This window comes from Cottoperca gobio, chromosome 13 (assembly GCF_900634415.1).
Source record: "Cottoperca gobio chromosome 13, fCotGob3.1, whole genome shotgun sequence".
Taxonomy (NCBI): domain Eukaryota; kingdom Metazoa; phylum Chordata; class Actinopteri; order Perciformes; family Bovichtidae; genus Cottoperca; species Cottoperca gobio.
Window position 1 is genome coordinate 11,502,843 of NC_041367.1, and position 27,302 is coordinate 11,530,144.

The 27,302-nt window shown below is 43.3% G+C and overlaps 1 protein-coding gene across 2 annotated transcripts in view; it reads right to left on the reverse strand.

Moving 5' to 3' along the window:
• Window positions 1–347: 347 nt before the first annotated feature.
• Window positions 348–27,302, reverse strand: part of npas1 (neuronal PAS domain protein 1) — a 39,092-nt gene continuing 12,137 nt past the window's right edge. The window contains exons 3-12 of one of the 2 annotated variants that reach the window (XM_029447019.1): window positions 26,528–26,766; window positions 17,185–17,252; window positions 15,124–15,213; window positions 6,878–7,037; window positions 6,627–6,739; window positions 6,070–6,266; window positions 5,876–5,982; window positions 5,492–5,639; window positions 3,821–3,933; window positions 348–3,716 (exon numbers count right to left, since the gene is read on the reverse strand). In XM_029447019.1, the coding sequence (XP_029302879.1) occupies window positions 2,629–3,716; window positions 3,821–3,933; window positions 5,492–5,639; window positions 5,876–5,982; window positions 6,070–6,266; window positions 6,627–6,739; window positions 6,878–7,037; window positions 15,124–15,213; window positions 17,185–17,252; window positions 26,528–26,766 (2,323 nt within the window). In that variant the 3' untranslated portion in view covers window positions 348–2,628. Of the gene's footprint in view, window positions 3,717–3,820; window positions 3,934–5,491; window positions 5,640–5,875; window positions 5,983–6,069; window positions 6,267–6,626; window positions 6,740–6,862; window positions 7,038–15,123; window positions 15,214–17,184; window positions 17,253–26,527; window positions 26,767–27,302 lie in introns of both variants that reach the window. The other variant, XM_029447018.1, reaches the window with a different exon arrangement.

The following is a 27,302-nucleotide window of genomic DNA, read 5'->3' on the forward strand; positions in this document are numbered from 1 at the left end:
AGCCATCTTTAATATTTATTCTACCACTGATTTGTCCCTTGTGTTTGTGATTCTTGGCTGTGTGTTGTTTGAATTTATGTTTCCCGTCTAGTGAAATGCTGTCCATAAATGTCTGTCATGTGCCTGAAATATTGATGTTTTGTGAAGGAGATGCATGTTAACAGCTAATATTAAGACAAACAAATCTGCTCTATGCAAATGTCCTGTAGAACAACCTTGTTTACCTTAAAATATGTGTTTGAGACACATATGAATCCTTAATTAACTATATGAAAAATGAATTGAATCATACATTGTATTTGTCGAGTTTATGTGCTGCACAGAAGCAAGAAAGAAACAACAAAGCCTTGAGTTGTGCTCCTCTACTGGAATATTTTTATTGTTATCGTCATCTGTATCACTGTTTTTCTTTTTACATTTGTTCATTTTATTTGATGAGTGGGTGGAGTATTCACAAAGATGGGGGGGGGGGGGGGGGGGGGGGGGGGATCATGTTAGATTCACAGTGATGGGCAAGGGGTTAGCTATTTATTTCAACAAAAAAAGCAAAAAAAACAGACACACTTGTACAAGCAAACGCACACGCACGCAATCATACACACACGTTATACCATTAAACACCCGAGAATATGTGCGCTCACACATATTTGCATGTGACAGCTACAGTATGGGTGTGTAGTGCACGTCGGATCTGAACGATTAGACATGTTTTTTCTTCTTTTCTTTGTCAGACATCAGAGCGTCAGAGATTTCCACATAAACTGAGCCCTCGGATCAGACAGTCGACCATAATCTCAATTTGGAAGCAAAACAAAAGCAACTTACATACGGTGTCTGGCTTTATGGCATCATTTTGAAGACTTGGTTTCCAACAATGATATCAATTCTATGTGCATTTTGATCACATGATAGATCCGTTTGAAGAACTGTATTCCAAAGTGCTAGAGAGCTATCTGATGTTTATGTCTAAGTATTTATAGCTGTGATTATTTTTGTATTATTGTCACAATTATTCAATAATGCATTTGGCTGTATTATTACCAACGGTTTACTTTTTCAGATGTTAATTATCACATTTTGAAATGAAGATTCTCAATTGTTTGAGCATCTTTTAGACAACCACCAAATAGTTTGTGACTCATTTCAGTACAAATGCACTGATTTAAAAACCGTTTTGTATTTTTTATTTTAGTCCTTAGAGGAATTCCAATAAATCAGTGAGAAACTGACATTTAAAGTGTTTTATATTTCCACTATTTAATTTAAAACTTTACTTCCAGTTGACTAAATTGAACTGAAACCAATATCAGAATAATTCTGGTTATTTTTTTATTGACCTCTAATGGTCGTCTTTTAATGACCACAGGTCTGTTTATTTATCTGCCTTTTTAAATAACCATTTATCACCTTTACTACACTGGGGTCAGGCTATGATATTAGTGACCACTTTTGCATTGTTTTCTGTTTTAACAGGATCACACAGTGAGTGTTAAGTGATGAAGTGCTTTGAGTTCACACCAGAACAAATTTCAGTAAGTGCTTAGAAAAACAGAGAGGTTTAAATGATAATATTCCCCTTCTAAAAACATTTTCAGAAATAGTTTTTTTTTTAGAGAATAATACAAAAAGGTATTTGGATGACATTGTACATCCAATAAAACAATGTTATTTTGTCTGTCTAGACACAATTATCACACCATCTGTTTTATCCGCTGAAATATCGAAATCAATAAAAACCTTTAAAAAAACAAGAATATGGCTTTCATACACAAACACAACCGCAGCATCATACAGAATATACTATAATTAATACTCAGTTAAACAAATGACCTTCCTATAATCAAACAACAGAAATTGCGTCCTGTCTGCATTGCATTTTCTTCCCTTATATATAATGGAATGTCTGGGACTACATTATTCATATTTTTGTCCCAACAGTGTGCTTTAAGTATGGCTGACTGATGAATACTTTTTTTTTATTATTATAATTTTGAATCTCAATACAAAAACACCAGAGGGCTTTCTCCGTCTATTTGAACAGAAACCCTATAATCAAATTTCTCACCTGGATCTCAGCGTAAGAGATGATTTGTATAATACTGCCATAATAAAAATGTATATTCCAAAGTCGCTTTCATTCCTTCAGACAAGTGTCCATCTCTTTCTACTGGCTTTTGGGTTAATTGGGTTAATTGGAGTGACAGTGAGGAGGACGGGAGCTGAGGGTTTTTATGGTTTTGTCTCTATATACAATATGGCTTCTCTGAGTGGAAGAGACACAGAAATCAACACAGTCATCTAGAGAAAGACACAGAGCAGAGTTCATTATTGTTGTAGAGACGGAAAGCCTTGAGGGACAGCCAGTCAAAAGTTTCCATGTCGTGTTTTCTCTGAGAGTCACTGTCACTTGTCCACAATGGTCAGACAAAATAATTCCCTATGGCAGCGACTTGTCACATATTTTAAATCGCAGTTATTCAACTCATTGTCCAATTAGTAACGTCCTTAGAGGCTTAATGTCCTGCCACTTCTGTCTCTCCTGCCCTTTTCAATGTCTCTCTTTCTGGTCTGTCACTCTGCTCCATCCTTCATTTTTATCGTCCCCTCTCACCTCCTGCCTTCTAAGTCTCAGTCCTCCTCGGAGCCTGCGGCCCCCCTCAGTCCATTCATACAGAAGGGCAGGCCGGAGGAGAAAGGGCTGTCAGACGGGGAGAAACCACTGAAGGGTGGCAAGCCGGCCAACCGCTGTAGGTGGGGGAAGAAGGCTGGCGGGGGTCCCTTGTGGTGGTCCGAGCGTAGCTGCAGGCCGTCGCTGTGTCCTCCGCCGTGGTGGTGGGAGGGGGGCAGCTCAGGTGGAGCGTAGCGGATAGTGCTGGGGGCGTACAGGCTCTGAGGGCCCTGCGGGCTGAGGGCAAGGGGGTGGAAGAGGACCCTCCCCGCTGCACCGCCTGCAGCCAGTCTCTGGAGCAGCTCAAAGTCAGGAGCGCTACCTACACCACCACTGCTCCGACTGACCAACCCCGACAAAATCCTGTCCTCACGGGGCAGCGGGGAGGACACGGACATGGCGGGGGACAGAGCCGGGGACGGGGGAGTGAACAACCCTTTTGGGGGGGCCTCACTGCTGGAAGAAGAGTCGGGGATCGGGGTGGTGGGGCTGTCGCCGTTGAGGCTGCTGGAGGGTGTGTGTGCATGTGAGGGTTGGGGCTGGCTAGTGTGTGTGTGGGGGGTGGAGGTTTGCGTGTGTGACCCCCATCGCCCCCCGGTGGTCAGGGCTTCATGTTCAGTCTTGATGCTGGGGTTGCCAGACAGGGGAGACGGGGTCACTACGCTCTTCAGTTGCTGGATCACAGCCCGGCCGTTGTGCACCCTGCTCCCCCTCTCCCCTCTAGTGGGGGTGTCTCCTCCCCTACTCTGTTTACCTCCTCCCCTGTCTTCCTGTTTCAATCTGTCACTGTCTCCCCCATGGTCCCACTCTGTCTCTTCCTCCTCCTCCCCCTCGCTTTCGCTGGCCAGGTCAGAGGAGGCCGATACACTCTCCTCCGCATGACGGAGTTCCTCCAGTCTGCGGCGGGTTTCGGGAGGAGCGCCCTCGGGGTCGGACCTCAGCAGGCGCTTCCTCCTGTCCTCTGATTGGATGGCAGCAGTGGTGAATTTCTCTCTGCCTTTAGTGTCGGGGTCACTCTTCCCCCCTGAGCTCTTCACTTGCTGCAGGCCTGAGGAGGAAGGGAGATTTTTAGGGTAAAAAGACACACAGGAAGGTGTTTATGTGTGTCAGTGGGCATCATAGGAAGGCACTAATGTGTGCGCAGCATCATACCTCGGGCCTGTGGGGAGCTGTCGGTGGGGGGCGAGCTAACTCGAAGTCGCTCCGCTCTTACGTTCTCTGGTAGCTGCAGTATATCCAGGGGAGTGTCGGGTAACTCTGTTCGACTGGATGGATGATAGATGGATGGAAAAGGAGAGAGGGAGGGAGAAATGGTAGACCACTTAAAATCCACTTACAGCTTAAAAAAAACACTAGTGCCGTGCTGATTTGAGTGAATACTTAGAGATGGAAACAACATATAATCAGCCTAATAACAACCTCCTATAGCCACACTGCCTCAAACCCTTCTAACCTCCAACTAACACATCCCCCCAATTCTCCAAACAACAGCTCTTATCACACATACACAAGCACAGACACGCAAACAGATAGATAGGCAGGCCCCGCCCTTCAAGACACACACAGAAACACACACACTATGCCCCACTCAGCAGCCCACCTATACACAGTTAAGCTCAGACAAGGAGGAGGCTGTTGGAGAAGTTAATGAGCTCTTGTAATTACAGCACTAATTAACTAAAACACCATTCAGCCCCAAAATTCTGACATCCATTTGTTGTAATTATATAGCTTCAGTCCAATTAGCATTGAAATTCAGCCTACTCCTCTTGTTTTTGTCTGACTGCTCTGCCGTTGTGTTATGTACTGTGTTCGTGCGTGTGTGTACAATGTGTGCATGTATCTTCAGAGTATATTTGCATCAGTGTCTGGGTGAATACGTGTGTGTGTGTGTGTGTGTAGACAAGTGGGGAATAAAGGGAGAGCATATTTTGTCGAGGTTACTGCAGTTGTGTCTGTGGAGTAAATAAATAAAGCCTTGAACAAAACTAATACTACATTTAAAGGGTCATTTGAACTGAAACAGAAAGAAAGGGGCAGAGTCTTGAATTTTCCTTTAATCAAAGCCTTCTAATAAGATGTCTGCCAATTTAGAGTAATGACATTGAATAGTGTGTAATGCTGCTTAGCTGTTTACAGACTCTGCAATCCAATCCAAATGTATTTATAAAGCACATTTCAACAAGAGTTGACCAAAGTGCTGTACAATCAAAAACAATAAAACCCCTAAAACAACACAATAAACTCAAAAAGAGCAGTTTCAAAGACAAAGACAGGGTAACTCACACACTGAAGAGAAAGCCAAGGAATGAAGATGAGTTTAAAGACGGGGTTTAAAAACAGGCAATGAGCAGAGACAACTCGTTCATGACTTTTACTTTTACTAATGATTTTAAAATCTACAAAAATAATAAAATGACAAAAAATGAAAGTGATTCATAAAAATAAAAAGACTCTCCATCATAACATCATGTACAGTGAAAGCTTGTAAAACAGCCCATTTAACTGGACAAATAGTCATCAGTTAAATAAAAGGGGATTCACAAACAAACTACCAAGATATTTTTTTTCATCTTGTAATTTAAAATAAAAAATCTTATCTTCAATATTTTATATGAAAATGTCAAATAGCTGGTAATGTGCTCCGCTTTGATCTAAGTATCCTTCGTTTTCTCAAATGTTGGAGGGAGTGAAGTCTCCCAATAATCCCTCTGCATTTCATCATCTATCCCTTCAAAGCATCTCTGCTCCCAGTATGGTGTCTGCATATATGCACTCAGTTCATATCAGCATTCCTGGAGCTGAGACTGTGGTTGTACTGACCTCAGGATGTAGTTGACCCAGATGACATTGCGTTCATGGGGGGCTTTGTGGTTGATGGAGACGGTGGCACTGGACTGGATCCACAGGTAGCCTCCTCTTCTCTGGAGCCAACGGTAGTAACCGGTCACCACCTGGCCTTTCCTCAGCACTGAGAGGAAACGGGCGGAAGATGGAAAGAAAGGACGTGTAACAAGACACGGGAGAGGACAAGGACAGAGGAGAAGCCCGTTATTGGTTTGGCAGTTCATGATGAAGGCAGCAGAGGGCGCCTATCAAACCAGGACAGAATGAAATTTCAACAGGCTCTTCCCCCAAGTTCAAACACTGTAGAATAAGAGGGATGTGGATGAATTTCATATACTTCACATGTATAATGTGACTTACAGTCCTCATGGCTCTGCCGGAGGTTTTCCAGGTCTTCTACATGGATGAAGTGGTAACAGGTGTGTCCCACAACCTCTGCTGGGGTCAGATCCATATACTCTGAGATCCTGCAAAGAAATGCATCATAAATACACTTATGTGCATGTATTCAATGTCCATGCAGCTAAAGTTCAAAACACGGACAAAACCTTTACCTGTTCTCACAATATGTGACCTGCAGGTCCATGTTCACTCGGAAGACAAACATTTGGCTCTCCATGCGGACTTCATTAAGCGTGGAGGGCGGGAGGGTGTGCGCCAGTGAAACCAAACCCAGTGGTCGACGAACTGAGCGCGAAGAGCCCGGCACAAGTGCAGGGCGGTAGCGGATTCGTCCTGTCACATGGATTACCTGAAAAACAGACGACGTCAGTATGTATTAATTTCACACAAGGATAGTTTTGCATTGCATTAATATATATTTCACATAAACACGATATGAAGTCAGATTCTAAGCTAAGGAATGCAGCAGCACTGGCATTACAGCAGTGAGTTATGTGCAGCGGTCTAGTGTGAAATAAGGTCACAGTCATAAAACACGCTGAAAAGGACCAACTTGACAGTGCTATGAAACATTGGCCGTGCAAAACAAAAATGACAACGGCCCCCTTGTTCTTTCACCATCGCAATGACAAGCAGGTAAATGGGAAAGTGAGCATAATAAAAGTTTTGTTTTCAAATCAGGAGAAATTATTTGTTTAGATATTTGTACCTTGTATCCAGAAGACTTGACGTGCAGGCCTCTTTTGGTGAGCGTGGACTTCATGCGGACGAAGTAGCCGCGTTCGCAAGGTTCGTCAGCAGGAGAATGAGGACTAGACGGAGCTGTTGAAGATGAAAGAAGAGTTTAAATATAGAAAATATCCATCCTACAGGACTTGTCATAAATGTAATTATTTATTGCAAATTGAGTTTTCCTCATATTTCTTTTGGCAGTTAAACCAGTACCGGGTTCAGGGGTACCAGCTAAAGAGGAGGTGGATGCGGAGCTGGAAGCGCTCTCGGGGCCCGTGTGACATCCGGCCTCGGCCCTCAGATGCGGCCTGATCCCCAGCCGCTCGGCCATCTCGACGTGGTCCGCCGGGTGGATGTAGTCAAACACACTGCTGCCGGTCAGCTCCACCTGAGGAGAAACACATACACTGATCAGAAACTGGAGCTTAAGGCACAAATTCCTCCACGCACACGCACACACACACACACACGGACGCACTCGCATGCACACACGTGTACACAAATGGACACACTCGTATGCACACACACACACAGAGGAAAAATCAATATACGTTATGACAGGAAAATGAAAGCACTGCTCTGGGTTACAACTCTACAAGGAGTGTAGCGGTTGTAAGACATTTCCACACACACACACAAACACACACATACATTTCAGACCAGTCTCAGAGGAGCAAGTAACTACAGTATTACACAAATAAAACCAGGGGAGATAAAAATCAATTGTATTTGCTGATTAAAAACAGGTGAACTCCAAGTATCTCCAAAGGTCACATTACTATTCTTCTTATTCCCTGCATCCCTCCCCGCTCCTTCATTCAGTTACAGTCTATCCCAGCAGGCATAAAGAGCAACACAACAGCTCTATATGATCCTATCATCATAATGCATCATCGTCGCATCTCTAATCATTTAAAGGTAATAATGGCGCTGCTCTTGCATGGCATCCATAAAAGCAGCACAATCGGGGCAGGTGTGATTCCATCTGAAGCTGTATAAATGAGTGTGTGTGTGTGTGTGTGTGGGTGAGAGAGAGAGAGAGAGAGAGAGAGAGAGAGAGAGAGAGAGAGAGAGAAAGGGGGGAGACAGAGTATGCATGCTTACACACATACATGCAGCTTCTACATCTGTGAATGTGTGTGTGCGTCTGTGCATGTGTGTGCCAATACCATTCCATCTGATAAAGCCGTGGCTGCAGCAGCCTCACACCCTTGTCTGTAGGACACAGCCATTTATTACCGGATTAGAGCCATTTACTGCAGGCTTTATGGGAGCTTCAGCAGGCCCCTCAAGGACATCACAGCCGGGGGAGAGGAAGGAGCGGGAACAGGGAAGGTGGGAGTGGAGGAATGAGGTGGACGATGAGTGAACAGAGAGTGGTAAAGATGGAGGAAACCCCACCGAGTGAGGGATAATAAGCGAAGGGATAAAGGTTCTTAGCCCCAGACATGCAGGGCTTAATCTCTTGAGGGATGTCCTGTGTTTTGGAAATTTGCCACCACATTTATAATTAAGTACTAATTTTGATAGGCACCATAGGGAGGCACATGTAGGGAGTCATTTCCCTACATAGTGAAAGAAAAAGTGCTACCAACAGACTTTGAAGACAAGTACAAATAGCTACTTACTGACATATGTAGATATATTGATATCTATTTAGACAAACAATATAAATAATATTATGTATTTCTCCTTTAAAGAGACAGTAGAGATGAAGACAAGGAGAGTTTACAACGAAAAGGCTCCTAGCATAATGTGTGCATCTTAACCATTACGCCACTGGACGGCCTGTTTTGAAGGTCTCATCAATTCAAATACAGAGATCTTTATAGTAGTTTTAGGGCACAGTGAAGTATAAATCTCCGTGTGTTCATTGTTCTCTTATCTCTTGTTATATGATAAATAAGCTCGTAGGCAGTGGTAGCCATGGTGGCAAAAAATTTGCTAACTTGTGTGTGATCCAATCCCATCGGCAAGATATGATTTAAATTCCTTTTGAAACTAAACCATACTGTTTCACTTGTTACATTACGGAAATGTAAATGAAAAGATTCTCTAACTTCTGTTTTACACATTAAGACAAATTGTTTTGGCCACTTTTGGAAAGTGGAAACAAGTAATGAACACAACATTATTGTACCGTCACCTTTAAAATTGTAACTTGTTAGCAAACAGTTGCTTTTTTATACATCCTGTAGTTACGAAAACAACATTATCATTCATTTGGAGACTGTGCTTCTGTATCCTGAGGCACCAGATGGTTTGTTACGCAGAACAATCTAAGAAGACGGCATTATAAACTGTTTGGAAAAGAGCAGGCACATTCAAAAAACACTTGGCAGGGGATTGAATGAACCATCTATCTGTCACCGTCAGTCGAGAGACGACCGGGAACATCTTGTCCATTGAGCTAACATCTAAAACCCTTCAGTGCCGTTCTTAGCTCTTCTTTTAAAGACGACATGCTCTCCAGTAGCATCTATGCTAACCTCTTTATGGTAAATGAACTGCATTTATATAGCGCTTTTCCAATCTGTGCGACCACTCAAAGTGTTTTACAACACATGTCAGCCCGTTACGACACATTCACCCATTCACACACATTTATACGGAGTCATAGGCTACCATAGGTAGGTGCCAGCAGTGATAAACATTCACACACACTCACACACGGGAGGCCTTGCCATCGGGAGCAATTGGGGGTTCAGTATCTTGTCAAATGAAACTTTGTCATGTTGACCGCAGAGGCCACCGACCCTCCGACTGGTGGACGAGCACTCCACCTCCTGAGCCACAGCCGCCCCCGAGCGAGCCACTACGGCAAGTAGCTCCTCACAGGACGATGATTGGTCTGAGCCAGGGTGGTTCATGCATTACTTGAAGCTTGCCAGGATTTCGTGATATCGTGAGAATCTTCTATGCAAAGGTTAGCGTTTCTCCCTGGTGAATCTTAGTCTTATATTCCCTCTTTAGCTGCTAAATGCTCCTCTGTGTTCACCAGGTAGTTGCTAACTGTGTCTATAGGGTGTTTGGTGCTGAACAGGTAGTGAACAGTGGGTTTTTGGACCTGAAAACGGTTAGCTGCTGCTGCTGCCAAAAATTAAACTATGAGAGCGGTGAGAGTGAACCAAAACAGTAAAGTTTGCGGGCCGGACAGCAAAACAATGATCCGTAATGAGGAGAGGAGAGGAGCTGCAGATTCAAGTGATAATTCCCTGTAGGTTCATCACTATGAATGACCCCTTTCACATTGCCATGTTGTCAGGGTGAAAATATTGATTATAGCCACTTTAAGTTGTATTAAATTGAATTGGCAGTTATTACAGTGAGTAACGAGAGATAGCATCATCAATCGAAGTTAATGGCTGTAATAAAAAGATGGACAACATCAGAGTTTTTTAGAAAAAGTATATAAGCTAATTATTTTCCATTTGATAAAACATCCTTTAAATGTAAAAATAAATATATATCCTGTGTATTAAATGGGTTACATGGAAAGCTTCACAACATCCTGAATCTACAGAAAAAGTGTTATTTTCTTCTTCTTCTTCTTCTTCTTCTTCTTCTTCTTTCTGATCCCTCTTCTCTTCATTATGCAGATATAACATCAGCAGTGTAATTACTAGGTGCTGGTTTCTTCTTCCGTATTCCTTTTGATTCTGACATCAAAACTGACTTTTTCTTTAATGTTTAAAAGTTTGCCTCGATGCATTAAAGGCTCGGTATTTGACAAGTAAATGAACTGGGTTTGGTTTGTAAAACTCTGGATGAACATTGCTTTAGGCGTCTTTTATTACGGATTATATTGAGAAAAGCCTGTCTGTCTGTCTGTCTGTCTGTCTGTCTGTCTGCCTGCCTGCCTGCCTGTCTGTCTGTCTGTCTGTCTGTCTGTCTGTCTGTCTTGACTGTGGTCAAAGTGTCTGTATTATATGAATAGCGATTCCTCTGCAAAGGGGAATTCTTGTCGTTTTTTTAAACAAGGACTAAATTTACCTCTCCTCAGAACACTGGACAAGCCATCTGAAAGAGACACAATCCCATGGCCCTGAGGTATTGGAAAACAAGGTAGAGAGACAAACAGGCCCTTATGGGCTTTACGGGCTTAAGACCTATCCGAATAAAATCACTCCATCACAGGCAGGAGGGAGGGATTGAAAAAAAGATCAGGCAGAAATGAGAAGATGAGAAAGAGACGGAGCGATTGAGAGGATGAGTCAGGCTCAGACATAAAAACAGGTATAGAATGTGTCGAGAAGGGAAGACGTGAGGAGAGACCGAGATCATTCAAATCTCTCTGAGTGTGTGTGTGTGTGTGTGTGTGTGTGTGTGTGTGTGTGTGTGTGTGTGTGTGTGTGTGTGTGTGTGTTTGTGCATATGCAAGCACACGGCGCGCCTCTGTTTCTCTGCGTATGTGACTAGACTGTCTGTTTTTGTGTCTCCACGCGTCATTGTGTGTCATTGTTTGTGTGAGTAGTTGTCTGTCAGTGCACCTGCGTGAACCTGTGTGTGTGTGTGTGCACAGACATGCACGTGCATGTAGGTATGGCAGTGTGGTGGGGATGAAGGGGGAGGAGGAGGGCAGCAAGCAGGGGAAGGAGAGACATGATATAAATAATAGCAGGGGGCTTTAATATGTATGAGGCATCCGGGCAGTGGTCCACAACACACTCTCAGCCCTCAGCCCTCACTGACTGATGGGAGAGGAGAGAGGGGGAGAGGGGGGAGGGGGAGAGGGGGCTGCATACTAACCATTCCCAGATCAATTCTCTCCTCCCTTAATCCACCATCCTTCCTCCCTTCTCTTTACCCCATTCATCCCTTTTCTTTTCTCCTCCCAGCCCCTTCTCTTACTTCTCCATCCTTTCCATCTCTCCTCCCTCCAATTCTTCATCTTCTCCAGCCTTTGTCTCGTCTTCTTCAACTCCATCTATCCATCTCTTTCCTCCTCTACTTCCTTCACACACCCCCCACACCCTCTCCTGATCTGCTTTGTGGCATTCCCAGGTTTATCCCTGCCTGGAGACCCAGTGAGAAGAAAAATGATACCTGCAGGCACCAGGGGAGTGGGCGGCAGGCTGTGCCCTTGGTCAAGGTGCCTGACCTGGGCTAAGCCGGCTAAGCAACCCCCCTGTCAGGGGAGAAGCCCAGTGTGTAAGCCAGGGCAGAGGGGTCAGACAGGGGGGACAGGAGACGGCAGGGCAGGGGCGGTCCACAGGGGCGACATGCCCTCTAAAACAAACCACCAGTTACACTTTTTCACTCAGAACATCATTTGTTTGTCTGTCCTTCCTCTCTCCCCTGTGTCCGCCTCCACTCGCCAACAAAGTATATCCGAGTGTTTTTGTCCTCTCCCTCCCTCCCATCTTTCCTTTTTTCTCTTTTTGTATCTTTTTCTTTCTTGTTTAAATGTATCCATAAACACACCATATACTCCCTCTCATGTATCTCCCTAACTCATCTTCTCAACTCCTGTCTGCCCTTTCTGGCTGTCTCTCTTTCTCATCATAAACCCCCTCCACCCCCGACCGCTCTCATCTTTTCAGGAAGGTAAACTTGCTGTTGTATGTTCAAGGTTTTGAACGTAATCTTCGATCATAAATAATTTCATTAGAATGCTGATGGCTCAGGCCCTGTTTGAGTAGATGTGATGGGTTAGGCCATCTGCTCTGCTGATAAGAACAGCTCTGTTTTATTAGCATCTCCACCAAAGCCTCGGCTGTCTTGTTTACCTAGGCAATCCCAAGGCGAATTTCATTCCTACTGCACATTTAAACTCTATTTACACACTCAAACTCTCTCTCTCTCTCTCCTCTTTACCAGTGTCTCTCATTCTCAACCCTATTCCACTCCTTTGTTTTCTTTCTCTCAAGTAATTTTCTCTTTGATTCTCTATGTTTTTCTCTGTCTCTCTTTCTTTTTTTGTTCTGTCTTCAGGCTTCCGCCACTCAATCTTAGCTCTCACCGTTATATGTTTTAATCTGTGAGTGTGAGTGTGCATTATTTATGTGTTTGTCTTTGGCAAAGTGAAGACCCAAGAAACTCCATGGCAGGTGAAAACAAACAACTATCAAACCCTGGTCTCTCTATTCGAACAGGATCTGTATTTTTGTTCAGTCTGTCGTACATGATCCAATACTTGCACACCCACATGTATATTAAAAGAGTTATTATCCTCTCCATACTGGTTGCGAAGAGACATCTTCCTCATGTGACTCATTCTAATAAGGAGCCTATGCATGTAGCTGCCAAAGTTTACGAGTCCCTCCTCAAAAATGTAAGTGCACATCAGCGCTATGGCAGCTACAAAGATACGACACAAAGAGTGCAAAAAACTGTGATTAGTCAGCTTGTATTTTCTCCTACTAGTTTCCTACATCGATGAGGATTGTTACTGAGTACGACATTAGTGAATACAACATTAAAAATGAATTTAACACCACCTAAAAATCATGTTTTTGCTAATCCTCCAGTGGTTTAACTTCTCACCTTCCTGTAGTGATGTACATGTGTACTACAGGGCGTGTCAGTACACCGTGACATCACTGTAGTAGGACGTGGTTAAAGGTACAACAGAGCACATCTCTGATCACACTGTAAGTGACTCTTTGAATGGAGGCGAGTGGGGAGATTGTTACCAGTGATGTTGGGTGTGGTCAGAGATTAAACATAAAACTTTAACCAAAGAGGATAGCAAAACATTGCTCTTCAGGCTGGTGTTACTGTAAGTTGCTCTTTAGGGCAGTTGAACAAAGACATCTCCAATGCCAACTTCCTCGCTGCGATTCATCCTCTGTATCGTAAAGTAAGGAAGTAAACAGTGCTGAAAAACTAATCGAAATTTGATCAAAAATTACAATATGGTCTCCTGCAAGAGGTGACATGTTTGATCCCTGCACAAATCCCACCACAATCATTTTGATGTTTTTCAATGAAAATTCAAATAATGATGCAAAAGAAATTCAAAGTGATCATTCCCTCTAAAATCATGTCGCAATTGCAATATTAATCCAAACAATCACAATGAGATACTTTTTCAAAATCGTTCAGCCCTAAGTTGCAGTAATTCAGTAATTAAACAATGTAAACCCTTGCATCGTTGCTCTATATCATAGCATACACACACAGTTACAGTGGGGAATATAATTAAAAAACAATACATCCTTCTGGTGTCGCAAGAGTGCTATCAATGGGGGGGAATTAAACAGTAAAGTATTGATGGCGGGACTCCAGTTAATCCCTTGTGTCAAATATAAATGTATTTTAAGAGATCTTCAGTCTTTATTCTGTGCAAAAATTCCTTCTAAAGTTCAGCTGGAAATAGTAAAGAGCTTCAGCAGTCTGAGTTAGACAAATCAAGTCGTCCCATAATGTCTGTGTGGTTTCCTGGAAACAAAACTTCTTACAGCCAGCAGGAAGTATCCGTCTGCCATAGCTTAGCAAGGAAGCACTGCCCATTTTGTCATTTCATACTAACATGACTGTAACTTTGGAAGATACCCACAATGCATTTCTACACAGAGCGAGAACTGTGGATTCTGTCCCCCATCACTTACAGTGCAGTCATGTTCAGAAGTGGCCACGTCACAGCCAGTAAAAATAACGACAGTGACAAATTGCTCTTTTAATGTGCTTATAGCATGTGAGTATTGTATTAAGACAGAGTACAACAAATCCAAACTTATCCTTTAATGTCGCCAAGGGCAGACATTTAAATCACAGTACATTTCCACGTTTAAAAAAACACTCAGTTACTTGTGTTATTATAGCACTAACTTCTCTCTCTTTCTCTCTCTCTCTCTCTCTCTCTCTCTCTCTCTCTCTCTCTCTCTCTCTCGTGCTGTACCAATTCTTCTTACTTCCAAACATCTCTCTCTTATCACACCTCTCCTCCATACCTCCCCCTCTCTTTCTCTCTCCGGCTGTCTCTATCTATCTTCCCATCCCCCTTGGTGTTTTTCCCCCTCCCTACAATCAATGTGGCTTTTAAGATGCCTATCGATTTGTTCCCCTAGACAGGCCCAGCGCGCTGGGGCGACACTTTGATTGCTGGGCCAGTAATTACTGTTATTATTTATGCATCTGGGCAAAATGGCAGGACTTAACATTCACAGTACAAGAGGCCACAGGCAATCAGCAGAGGTGAGCACCTGGAGAGGGAGACAGGGCGGTAGAGAGAGGTAAAGAGAGAGTAGCATTGCCCCCGTGAGAGTAGAACTCCAGAGATGAGCGCGAAGAGTGCAGTCAAAGATATTCACACTCACACACGCGCATACAAACACACACACTCATGGGAGGGGATATGAAAGCGTAAGCAGAAGATGGGCACATGTGTGCAAATGCGCTTGTATACAAAGGATTATTCTACTGTTTGTGATTGTGTGTGTGTGTGTGTGTGTGTGTGTGTGTGTGTGTGTGTGTGTGTGTGTGTGTGTGTGTGTGTGTGTGTGTGTGTGTGTGTAACGAGGTCGTCTTACCTGTGAGAGTCCCAGGTAGATAGAAACTGTCTCTGAGATGTAGAGGAAACGTCCCTCCTGACTGACCACGAACACAAAGCCATCCAGGGACTGTGCACATAAAGAAATACACACATCACACCCACCGAAAAATAATCACACACACACATACACACACACAAACATAACACACAAAAAGGCAAACAGAAACAAGACAGACAAATTAGAGCAATTAGTGTGTATCGAACAAATTACAATGAGCTAGAGAACAAACAACCCGTCACCCCTCGGCCTCTTCTCTCAATTCACAAGCACACACACACACACACACACACACAATTATACACGTGTGCTCAAACAAGCACACACACATGCATGAATCTGAACCGACATAAAACAACTCCCATAGATGCAAGCTGCAGCAACACACAACAGCTGTCAACAAGGCCTGAATAACTTAACACACAGAAAGCAGCAGAGACAAAAATGCCACATGTGTGTGCACTCACACACACACACACACACACACACACACACACACACACACACACACACACACACAGTCACACATTTAGACTTGCAGACACACATGCAAACATACTTAAACAAATAGGGCTAAGAGACATGAGAAACTGAGCTTATAGACCAGAGCTGTTTCAATCAACTGTAATAAACTCAGAACCAGAGCATCATCCTGGATCTCCGGCCACACACACGTAAACACACGCCCAGACACCAGCACAGACGCAGATAGAACCAAAGTCATTACAGACTGCAGTGATTCTAATGAGAAGTGAAAGGTATACAGCCAGACCATTAGAGAGGACTGCTTCAGAGAATAATATTAATCGTCATAACAAGCATCCAGGAGTGAGCCGACACAGCCTCAGCTCACACACACACACACACACACACACACACACACACACACACACACACACACACACACACACACACACACACACACAGAACAGGGCCACTTTGCTCTAGAAGAATGATTGCTATTTTGGCGGCCCAGTGCTTAAAGTGGCAGAGGTAATTTATGCAACTGACACATCCAGTATGCAAATGAGTGGCCGGGGTGTGGGGCGTCGTGTGTCGCGGCGAGGAGAAACCAGCCGCCTGAATGTCGGAGAACTAAAGTGCAATTATCAGGCTATTACGGCGGGAGGACGGCTGGGAGGAAAGAATCATACAGTTTTTCTGGAGCGTTAATTTGATTTCTATCAGCGCCGTTCCCTAAGCCTCCCTTCCTCTTTAAAATACCAGAGGAGAGCAGACATATGTAATGTTTCTTTGTTTTACCCCAACCTCATCACTTCACAGTGTCTATTCTCTCAGTCTCTACCTGTTACCACTCTGACGCGTTTCCTACTTGGCGAATGTATTTGTATAGCATCTCTCAACAACAAGGCAATTCAAAGAGCTTTACATAGAACATAAGGCATTAAGATCCTTCAAGTTTTTCTTCAACCTGCTCTGCTCTGGTTGCTCGTCCTAACTACAACCTGCAGTGTTACCTTCTTCACACTTCCTCTGAGTATTTGGCTCTACATCCTGTATTTCGTCATCCCCGTAGCCTTCCTGCCCCAGAATCCCCCTCAGGCTCCATTCATCTGTCAGTGCAAAGGGAGGCATTCTTTGACAGCCAACGATATTGAGGTTTATGAGATGTGTGGGTGTCCATGTGTGCGGATGTGAGAGCATGTGAAAGGGGGTTTGCTTGGAAATATAAGTCTGAGAGACTGAGGAAGGAAAACTTGAGCTGTGATCGCACACAACACCGACACACTGTGAGACAACGCAGTCACTTATGAGAGAAATGTGCTTGTTTGTCAAGGAAAATACTTGATCAAACTGACCTCGGGATCCATTCTGGAAAACTCATTCCAATTATCCTACTTTTAAAACCCATTGGGTTATCTCAAATGTTTCACAAAGCTTATATTTACAAGACAGCAATGAAACACAAACCCACTAGAATGAAAACATCTCAAATACATAATGTAAACACATGTAGTTACATGATATCATAGTGATCATTACAGAAGAAGAAGAAGGTGTGGGTGCTGTAGTCCTTACCTGCAGGAGGTGCGCCCCCAGGTGCAGCTCAAACATGTCAGTAGCCAGAGAAAGAGATGATCGTCTAACTGCAGAGAGAAAGTAGACAAACTTAGTGAGACGCTGACTGACATCAACATTTACTTGATACTACATGTTCAAAAGCAGTGATGATAAGATAGTGTCATTATGAAGGGACTGTTTAAAGATCCCTAGTCGCTCATGTTAAGTATAGATTTGAGAAAATGACTATCTAACTAGCACATGCTGGAGGTAAATCAAATAATCTTATTTCTATGATAGAATTTTGTTATGCTGTAAAACAAAATGTTGTTTAAGAGTTTTCTAGGGGTGCGGTGGGGGCTTCAACTGTAATGTCCCACTGGAGAGTTTTGTTGTTCCCAATCTCCCTCTCCTCTGATGTCTGTCATCTCTCCAGTCAACTCACCAATAAAAGCATAAAATGAAGTGAATAAATACTTTAAAAACATTTTAAAGACTTGTTTCATTTGTTTGTATCCGTCCATTTAGAACGGCAGAGAGGGAAAGAACAAATCGCAGCATGTTATTTTATTCTATTTAATTGTGTACTCTCTTGTTCTTTTGCTGTAACAAGGTAAAGTTCCCCGTTGTGGAACTAATAAAGGATTTCTGATTCTGATTCTGATTTCAAATGTGGGGCTTTCATTTTTTCAAAAACTTAAAGTTCACTTTTCTGGATAAGGAAATAACTACAAGAGATGAAAAAACTGTGTTTACAAAGACTAGTGATCAGGAAGGTGATATTAATAAACTTAGTCCTCTTTCAGATTGGGTTACATAAAAGCAATAATTATACAAAATGATCTGTAAATATGAATGCGGGGGTTTGTAATAAAGTTGCATCTCTGTGGCGTCTGTAAGTCTGAACAGAAATGTAAAGCGAAACTTGAACATATCATGTCTTATAAAGAGAAGAATCGACTGAAACGGTTGTGTGTCTAAAGAAAGCATAAGTAGGGGGTGCTATGTGACGCCAGACACGCAAACAAACACACACACACACACACACTCATGGTGTCTGCATCGCCCCTCTTAATGCATCCCAAACACAAGCTATCAGAGCAGCTTCAGTGCCAAAGTGGTGCTGTTTACCAAGGCAATTACAATACAAATAGAGTTGGAGGTGGATAGGTAGGGGAGGGGGGGGGTGAAGATAGATACGAGAGGAGCAGAGAGGGTTCGGCGGGGAAAATGAGAAAACACTAAGGAAGGCGAGAGTGATCACTTTCTCCCAAGCAAGCCCGGGCTGCAGTGACGTGCAAGATTAATTTAGCAATCAGCCGTATTTACTGTTTTATGTCAAAAAGAGTATGTGATGGTGTGTGTGTGTGTGTGTGTGTGTGTGTGTGCACCTGTGAATGTGTGATTGTAAAAGTGGGGACCATACGTGAGAAGTAATCTCACTCTAACAGGGCTGCTTTTGAACACAATGTTCCTTATCCGGCAGAGACAAACTATGGATGTGTGTACACCAAATATGTGTACAATAGCATATGAATGTGTGCATGCGTGTGTGCAACTCTAAGGATCATTGGATATATGTGTGTGTGTGTGTGTATGTGTGTGTATGTGTGTGTGTGTGTGTGTGTGTGTGTGTGTGTGTGTGTGTGTGTGTGTGTGTGTGTGTCGCTGCAAGGCTGAGGGAAATCAATACACGTTATGACAGGAAAATGAAAACGCTGCTCTGGGTTACAACTGAACACATAGGGAGGGTCGGAGCGCACACACACACACACACACACACACACACACACACACACACACACACACACACAAATATATACACTCACACACACATATATATCGCCCAGCTGCCTGCTTGTGATGTGGGTTCAGTGAATAGAGGAGGGAGGCATTCCATTAGAGATATAGACACACACACACACACACTTCAGGAATACACACAGCAATGAATTCTCATGCACAGACTACACAGCGGCAACATGCCCTCCGATTAAACAACACAAATACCCGCGCACACACACAAACTCACACACACACACACACACACACACACACACACACACACACACACACACACACACACACACACACACATAATACAGAGTTGCCGGACAAAGCCACAGTGGCATTGTGAGATTGGGGTCCCCCTGTGTGACAGAGTGTGAATATAAATAAGGCAAGTCCATTCAGAGCTATGAAAGGGGGTCTGGTGCTGGGACCCTTCAGCCTAGCCAGTCGCTGCCTGAAGGGGGATGGGGAGCACATCTCGCTCTCTGCCTGGCTATCAGGCTCCCTTGTGGGGCTGCGATGGAGCTGCAGCGCTGGGGAGTCTGAAGGAAGCAACCCCCATCATGACCATATGAGAATGAATCAAAAAGGATACACACACACACACACACACACACACACACACACACACACACACACACACACACAAACACACACACCATGATGTTAGTTTCTGCATGCCTTAAAAAGAAATGCACTGAGTGTGCATGTGCGTTTTGAGTTTCATGCCACAGATCCCTAGAGGAGTGAAGGTGATGGCGGGCGATCAGTAGTGCTGAGTAGTGTCAGCGGGGCGAAGGAAACGCTGGATGTGACATGAGGCCAGGAGGGCTGACGGATGAGTCTACACACTCACACAAATACACAGAGGACCATTTATTAAAGACTGCCAGGGTACAATAGGGCAGCCAGGAAACCAAAACACTGGACCTGGTGTGCGAGTGTTTGTGCGTGTGCGTGTGTGAGTATGGACACATGCACAAACGTGTGCACATGTGAAGAGAGAGAGAGTCTCACAGCGGTGATCGTATCTCAGCCAGAGAACAAAGATTCTTCTGTAGTGTTGCTGTGAACCCCTACTTCAATATATGTGTGTGAGTGTGTTTATGTTTGTGTGTGTGTGTGAGTGTGTTTATGTCTGTGTGTGTGTGTGTGTGTGTGTGTGTGTGTGTGTGGGTGTGTGTGTGGGTGTGTGAGGGCCTTGCTTGATTCTGTTTGTATCCTTAAATATTACCACCTCTATCATATATCTTATAATTGTAAACTCTTTTAGTTGGAGGATATAACTCATCATTCAAAATCATTTAAAGGAACATTTTCAGATTTTACAACGTGCATCTCAATTTCATAGTTTTACTCTCGTTCCTATCTGGAACAATAACATAGTCCTCACCAACATCGATAGAGCGATGTCAGACGGGACAAGAAATCAGACGATCAGACAGGTGTTAAGAAAACGTTGTTTTGGAAATGAGTGAACCCAAAATGTTGGTAATGATCCGTCATGTGACGAAACAAACAAACATGCATTGTTATTGTTGTATAGTTTTGGCCATCGTTCCTCTGGGTAAAACTGTTGTCACCAAGTTCATATGAATGCTGCGTATTTACTAAAACTTAGTAAAATGGGATGAGAAACACAAGTTAAAATGTGTCCTGCTGCACTAACAGATTTCTTGTGCAACAAGCAGTGCATGAATTAGAATAAAAAACAGGGGCTTGAATCTCACCAAAATGCGTTGGGTGTATTTCATGAATAAAGTTGTGCATTGTTTGCATCCATGTGTGGTAGCTTGCAGTACCTTTAATTTGAGGGGTAAAAAAAAAAACGTGATATGGGTTATTAATGAATTGACTCATGCAACACTTCCATGTAATAAACATGTCAGCAAACATTACCCTGGGCTCTGAAAACAACACTTACAGTACAGACAGGATTTTGGAGGCCCTAACAAAAAGACTTAAAAACAAAACTTACACTAAATACACCAATAGAGTACATTCAATAGAAAATGACATACTGGGAGGTAATAAGTAAATACTTTGTACCTGTGACTACTGGGCTACAAGGTTTTATCAGGTTTTGGTAATCAGGTTAAACTGTTGTCTGATTGTGTGATGACTCACTAACTGCCTCCTCTGACTTTGTTGTAGCAGCCATGTTTTGTCTGCTATGTCTATGATAACATTATAGTCACCAAGAACAAGACATTAAGACATAATCCTTTGCAATGGTTTATGTTATCATCTTTGGTACTTACTTACTTATGTACATGCTTGTGTACAGACCTGGATGCAGACCCGTGATTGCACATTAGGTCTTTGATCGCTCCTTTCTGTCACACTCCCATTTCATTAGCTTCCCAGGACTCTGCTGAGAGGTTTAATTTCATTGTGGGAATAGGAGACAGAATGGGACGGGGCGCGATCGGACACGTTAATTATAGTCTGACTCACAGGTCATTTCTCGGGGTCTCCCCAGTGCTTCATGAGAAGAAAAGATAGACATTTCATTTGAATGATTTTCATTATACCTCTGTCTAATACATAATTTAGTCCCAGCTAAGTCCATAAGTAATGGACGCACGCACACACACGAACACACACCTAAACATCCCCATACCTTTGTGCACATAACTACCGGTATATACATGCATATCGTCTCCCTTTCCACCCCCACAGTGTCAACCTTTTAAACCAGGTTAGGATGTTACCATGGGAACCAAACAGATAACAGACACAGTGACCCCCTCAGTCTCTCCATCTAGCTCCTTTTCTCTGTCTTCTTATCCATCTTTGTCTCTCAAGTTTGGCTCCGATGCCGTCGTTTCACCCTTTCAAAACAAGAGCCCGATCACCTGCCAAGTTGTTTACTACCATCCAAATGTGACGTTTCGGCTGTTCGACAGACAGAGAGCGTAAGAGTGACCCTAATCGCAGCATCCCTCTCTGGCGCAATTATCTCCTCACTCTGACATCCATCCCTCCCTCCTTCCCTCTATCTCTCCTTTATCTCTCCGTCCCTCCTCCGTCGCTCCCTCACTCCTTTTGCGGTCGAACATAATTTGAGTGCAATTAACTTCCCTTAAAAGCCCCGGCTGCTTTAAACGCCGTGAATTAGAGGGGAGGCAGATGCAGGGAGAACATGAAGAGGTTGGGGGAGATAGAAGGGAGGCGAGGGAGACAGAGGCAATGAAAGAAAGGAGACGAGGGAGCAAGTGGAGGCGGAATGAAAGTCAATGTCACCAACGCTGGGGAGGAGAGAGGTGTGTTTGACCTCACTAACAGAGACAGTAAAACACTTGAGCTGGCCCTGTTGCTGGCAGTGAGTTGTCATTGTACTGTACCTTGTAAAAGACTGAGGGGTTCTCCAGCTGCCGTATTGCACCTTTTAAAAGGTTGAGTTGCTATAGATTTGTACAGATTTATGCAACAACAAAAAAATGTGAATTAGTGAAGTGAGTTGGAAGCGTACTCCAGGGTCAGTACACGGTGACATCACTGTTGAGCTGAACACTTTCAAGAAAAACCTCCAGCTTGTTTGGAAACTACCAAAACTTACAATTCAACCTCCATCACACTTTACAGACTGACTTGCTGATTCATGTTTGACCGTTGCTACTTGCTGACTTTTTGATTTACACCAAAATAATGAGGTTTAGCTAACGTGTCTGATGCTCTGTTCACTTGTGCTTCTTGCCCCGTCAGACTACTTTTTGCTGCTGTAACCAGATTTCAGCAATTAGTGTGGTGAGTACAATCTTATCACAACTAATAGAAAATGAGGCTCTGGTTAAAAATAAACCGGAATAATCCTTTAACAGAACATTTAAAAAAAAAGAAGCAGGGAAATATAAAAAATAAAACGGTCCCCCTCTAAAGCAAAATGTACTCAATATAGAGAGGTTTTGAAATATAAATGATTTCAAATAAAAGGGTTTAGTCCTTCAGTGCGCTGTGCAAATAGGTACAGTGCACGCACGCACATACGCACACACACACACACACCCACACACACACAGAATAGGAATGAATATCATGGGTCATTTTACTTTTCCTCCCTTCAGCCTTTCCTTTTCGTTTGCTCCCTCCTTCCATAATCTGTCTCTCTCTCCTCCTTCTCCCCCCCCTCTCCTGCTCTCTCAATCTCTCTCTCTTTCTCTCTGTGAAGGTCATGCAATTGATTTTCCTCTGTCTATTCATTTTTCAAGACTGGCTTTGAAACGTGGGAAGCAGACAAAAGCCACACCGGCCCCTCCCCTGCCCTCCATCCCTCTCCTCTCCTCCACCCTCCACCTTCTTTCCCTCTCCGCTGGCCCTCGCCCGTCCAAAAAACCCTCGGACAAGAGGGATAGTGGAGGAATGCAACCCCCCCCCCCACCCCACCCCCTCTCTCCCCACACTCCTCTCCTTCCTCTCCTCTTTCTCTCTTTATTCCTTCTACATTTGTCCCTTGCCCTCCTCTCCGTCCTCCTCTCTCTTTCAGCTGGATCTCTGACCAAATTCCACTAACGGAATTAAAGTCATGCATCACACTTAAAACCCTGCCAATGCATTCTGGGTAGACTTGTTCAAACTGATGTCCAAATTAGCGTCGCATTTTTTCAGCCTTGGCCCCGCTGAGACTGTGTGACCTGCTTGTAAAAATCTCCAAACATTTAATAAAATACTTGAGATATCAGATCCCGACTTAGTGGAAGAAATGTTCAAGATAATTCAGAGCATAATAGCGCTCGTAGCTGACGTGCGATTCATTTTGTTTTTCAAGTACCTCACAATATTCTATGACCTTCGCGCGACTGCAGCAGGATTCCATACATTTACAGTTATGGTTCACACTGGTACTTGAAGTGCTTCTCATTGTAGTGTAAGCAGCGTAACTCACATTTGTCTTAGTACCACACTTTCAGTTCATGCACAGGACAGCGCGGCTACCTGCACACTTACTTTTCTAAACAGATATTTTATATCAAGGCCGAGGGAAAGCCTGGAACACCGAGGCAAAAACAATTCCCTACTTGCAGAGCTCAGTCAAGGCCGCTGCTGTGTGTAAGTGTGATAGTGCATGGATATCACTTCGACATTCAGATTGTGCAGCGCTGCATGGCTGATTAAATATCGATGGATCCCAATGGATTCACCCATAATGATGTATGTTTTCTGATACTGTGGCTATAGATTAGGGCTCACCATGTATGTATTATACAATATGAGATCTCTGAGTGGAATACTTTTGGTTTACAGCCAGGTATTGCTATTAATGGTCAGATACTGGCTGATGGCTGAGTATTGAACCACAAAAGTTTTTAAGTACCGACTGAAAAGTCTGTAGCACTGAATATTCAAAAATGTAAAAAAGTTGGAACCAGAATCTTATTGATTAATTATTGTGCTGTGTCTCAGGTACATGCTACCTACTAATTGTTTAGTATGTACTTATACTAATTGTCATACATGGAATATTTGCAATTAGTGTAGCAACAAATATATGTATCTTACTTAATCAATGTACAAAATGATACAGTACATGTGACAATGTGCACCAATACATATTTTTTATGGAAGACTTTTTGACACAGTTGTAAATAATAAAACTAATGTGGGCGGAATTCCATTCAGCTGCTTCAGTTTTCCTTCTGGCTCACTGTCACACTAGCATAGTTTATAAGTGACAGATTAAAAAATGTTGGTTAGAAGCAGAGATATTCTGACGTTTAGTGCTCCCAGGCAGCTTTCAATTTGAGAATCCCTGTTTGGTAAATACCATGTCTTTCAAACTCCACACCCCCAGTTTTTAACACAGGTGCTTTGTTATATATATAAATACATTTTTGTAAAAGTATTGTTTTGGTAGCAAAAGGTTTTGCACTGGCACCACTATTGATACTCAGCCCAAATTATACTATTAAAACCATTACATCTTATCAGGAATGTGTGGCACATCAAGCCACACGCAGTTACACACAAACATGCTATTAACATGACTGTTTTTTGCAGTTACTGCTATTTCATCAAATTAGACAAGAACAGGCATGAACACACACACAGACACACAAACAAACACACACCTCTAATTGTACTGTAGCTGCATCGTTTCCCCTCAGTAATAGTAGCAATTAGACAGGCTGTATAATTACACACTCCTCGTTATATAGTTAATTTCCATAATTACAAATCACACCAATAGTTTCCTCCTTTTTGTGTATCCTCCATCTCACACACACACAAACTCACACGCAACACATACATTCAAACTCACACTAGCCTACGGAAAGTCTTTGTTTGAATATATGCTCATGCATGTTTACAGGTTTGTGATAGACACGTGTTTGTGTCACATACACAGCACAAGTAATTATCGTCGCTAATAGAGGACTGGATAATTGCCCTGGTCCGAACTGAATGTTTGTGGCTTTTTGTCTCTGTGGGCGGGAGTAAGTGGGCAGATCTAACTGCTGAGGATTGCTTTTGATTGAAGATGTGAGATGGATTTCAGCGGATTGTGTCCATTGGCAAAATACATCAGCATATTTATCTCTGCTGTGTGACTTTTTTATAAGCTGAACTGTGTGACTCCTGAGCCAAAAAATGATCCGTCACAACCATGTTCAGTTACGTCTGCATACTTGCATGCTGCCATTCTCAAAGTCCATGAAAATTTGAAAGATTCAACAAATTATAAAAAATATTTTCTACCAGGGCTGTAGCCAGAACTTTTTAAATACTGAGGTCTCCCTCACCCCAAGAAAAGTTTGACCAGACAATAAAAGGCCTTAATTATTTTTTATTATTTGGATTTTTTATATTTTTTATATTTTATACAAGCCCATAAAATTCAGAATCCTAACTTCCCAATGTTGCTAAAACCTCAAGGTTCTCAGAAGAAGTAACAAGGACCTCAGTGTCCTAAATAGTAGCTACGACCCTGTTGCCTACTAACTGGTGTTCAGACAGAACACAAATCAGATTTTAGTGACAGTGTGATTGCACACCAAGTCAATGGAAAGATGCGATAAAATGCAAATTCTCCAGTGATGGCGTGGAGTAACGCAAAGACTATTCTGCGCACGTTTTTTTTTGTACTCTAATGAAAACTTGCCGTGTATCCCGAGGTGTATCACAAACACACAGGCACACTCCAACAGACACGGTCAGTGTGTCTGTTGCTAGCTAGCTTACAGCTAACATACAGAGTTGGTACATTGCCTGCTTAGAGCGAATCATGCAGTCATCTGGTCAAAATTGTGCAAATGATGCAAGATAAAATGCTGCTCTGAACACATATTTAAAATAGACACACCCTGCCTGACACAACTTTATGTTCTGTGAACTTAAGTTAACCCGGTGGTTCCCAAACTTTTTCTGCAGGGCCCCCCTTTTGTAGATAAGAATATTTTCGAGCCCCCCTAGGAGCCTTTCACAAACTTGTCCATGCTATGCTAGCAGGGCTCAAGCTTTGCCGCGCCCCCCCTTGGGGGCCCGCCCCCCACTTTGGGAACCACTGAGTTACCCAATGCAGTTAGCTTAGCAGTATTTCTTTACAGTGATCTTTCTTTTCCCTTTTCCTCACCTTTGCTGTAGTTGATGTCTCCCTCCATCAGAGGGTTCCAGGGAGGGTCTCCCTGGTTGGCAAAGGTGCGCATGTGCAGGTAGCTGATGGTCAGCCGGATGACCGAGGCCTTGTCCAGCTGGCTGGTGATGGCCCCGGGCAGAGGCAGCATCTTGGCCAGCTCAAAGAACTCGAAATTCTCCTTCCCCCGCCGTGAACGAGCCGCATTGCGAGACTTCTCTTTACGCAGGTTCTGGAGACTGAGAGGTGAACAAGGGGGAGGTGTATTAATGGAAGAAACAGATGAACGCATGGCAGAGAAATTGTCTGGATCAGCATTATGGTGGGAGAAACTGGTAAGGGGTATCACATGATCGCCATTTACTGACCACCTGTTGATTGATTCATGTATAAATGACCTGAGTATCAAAACATACTTCATAAATACAGTACATATAAAGTAATGGCTCCTGCAAGTCAAGTGAAACAATCTCCCTTCTGACCCATCTCTTGCAGATTGGCCTGGTAATTACAGACAAACAGCCTTCTTTTATGTATATTGCAGAGCAGAGTATTAATAATGTCATTTGCTCCACAATCCATATGTGAAAACACACACACAATCTCTCGCTGCCTATCTCTCACTTGCCCTCCCTTTCTCCCTCCAAACCCCTAGCTCTCACCCTCTCTCCCTCTCTCATCTGGTCCCGGGCTAGTGAGCTGAAGCCGTGATTGAGGGATCAATAGAAGAGGGAGGGGCAGAGTGACAGAGGGGGGCCGGGGCTCAGGTAGCCTG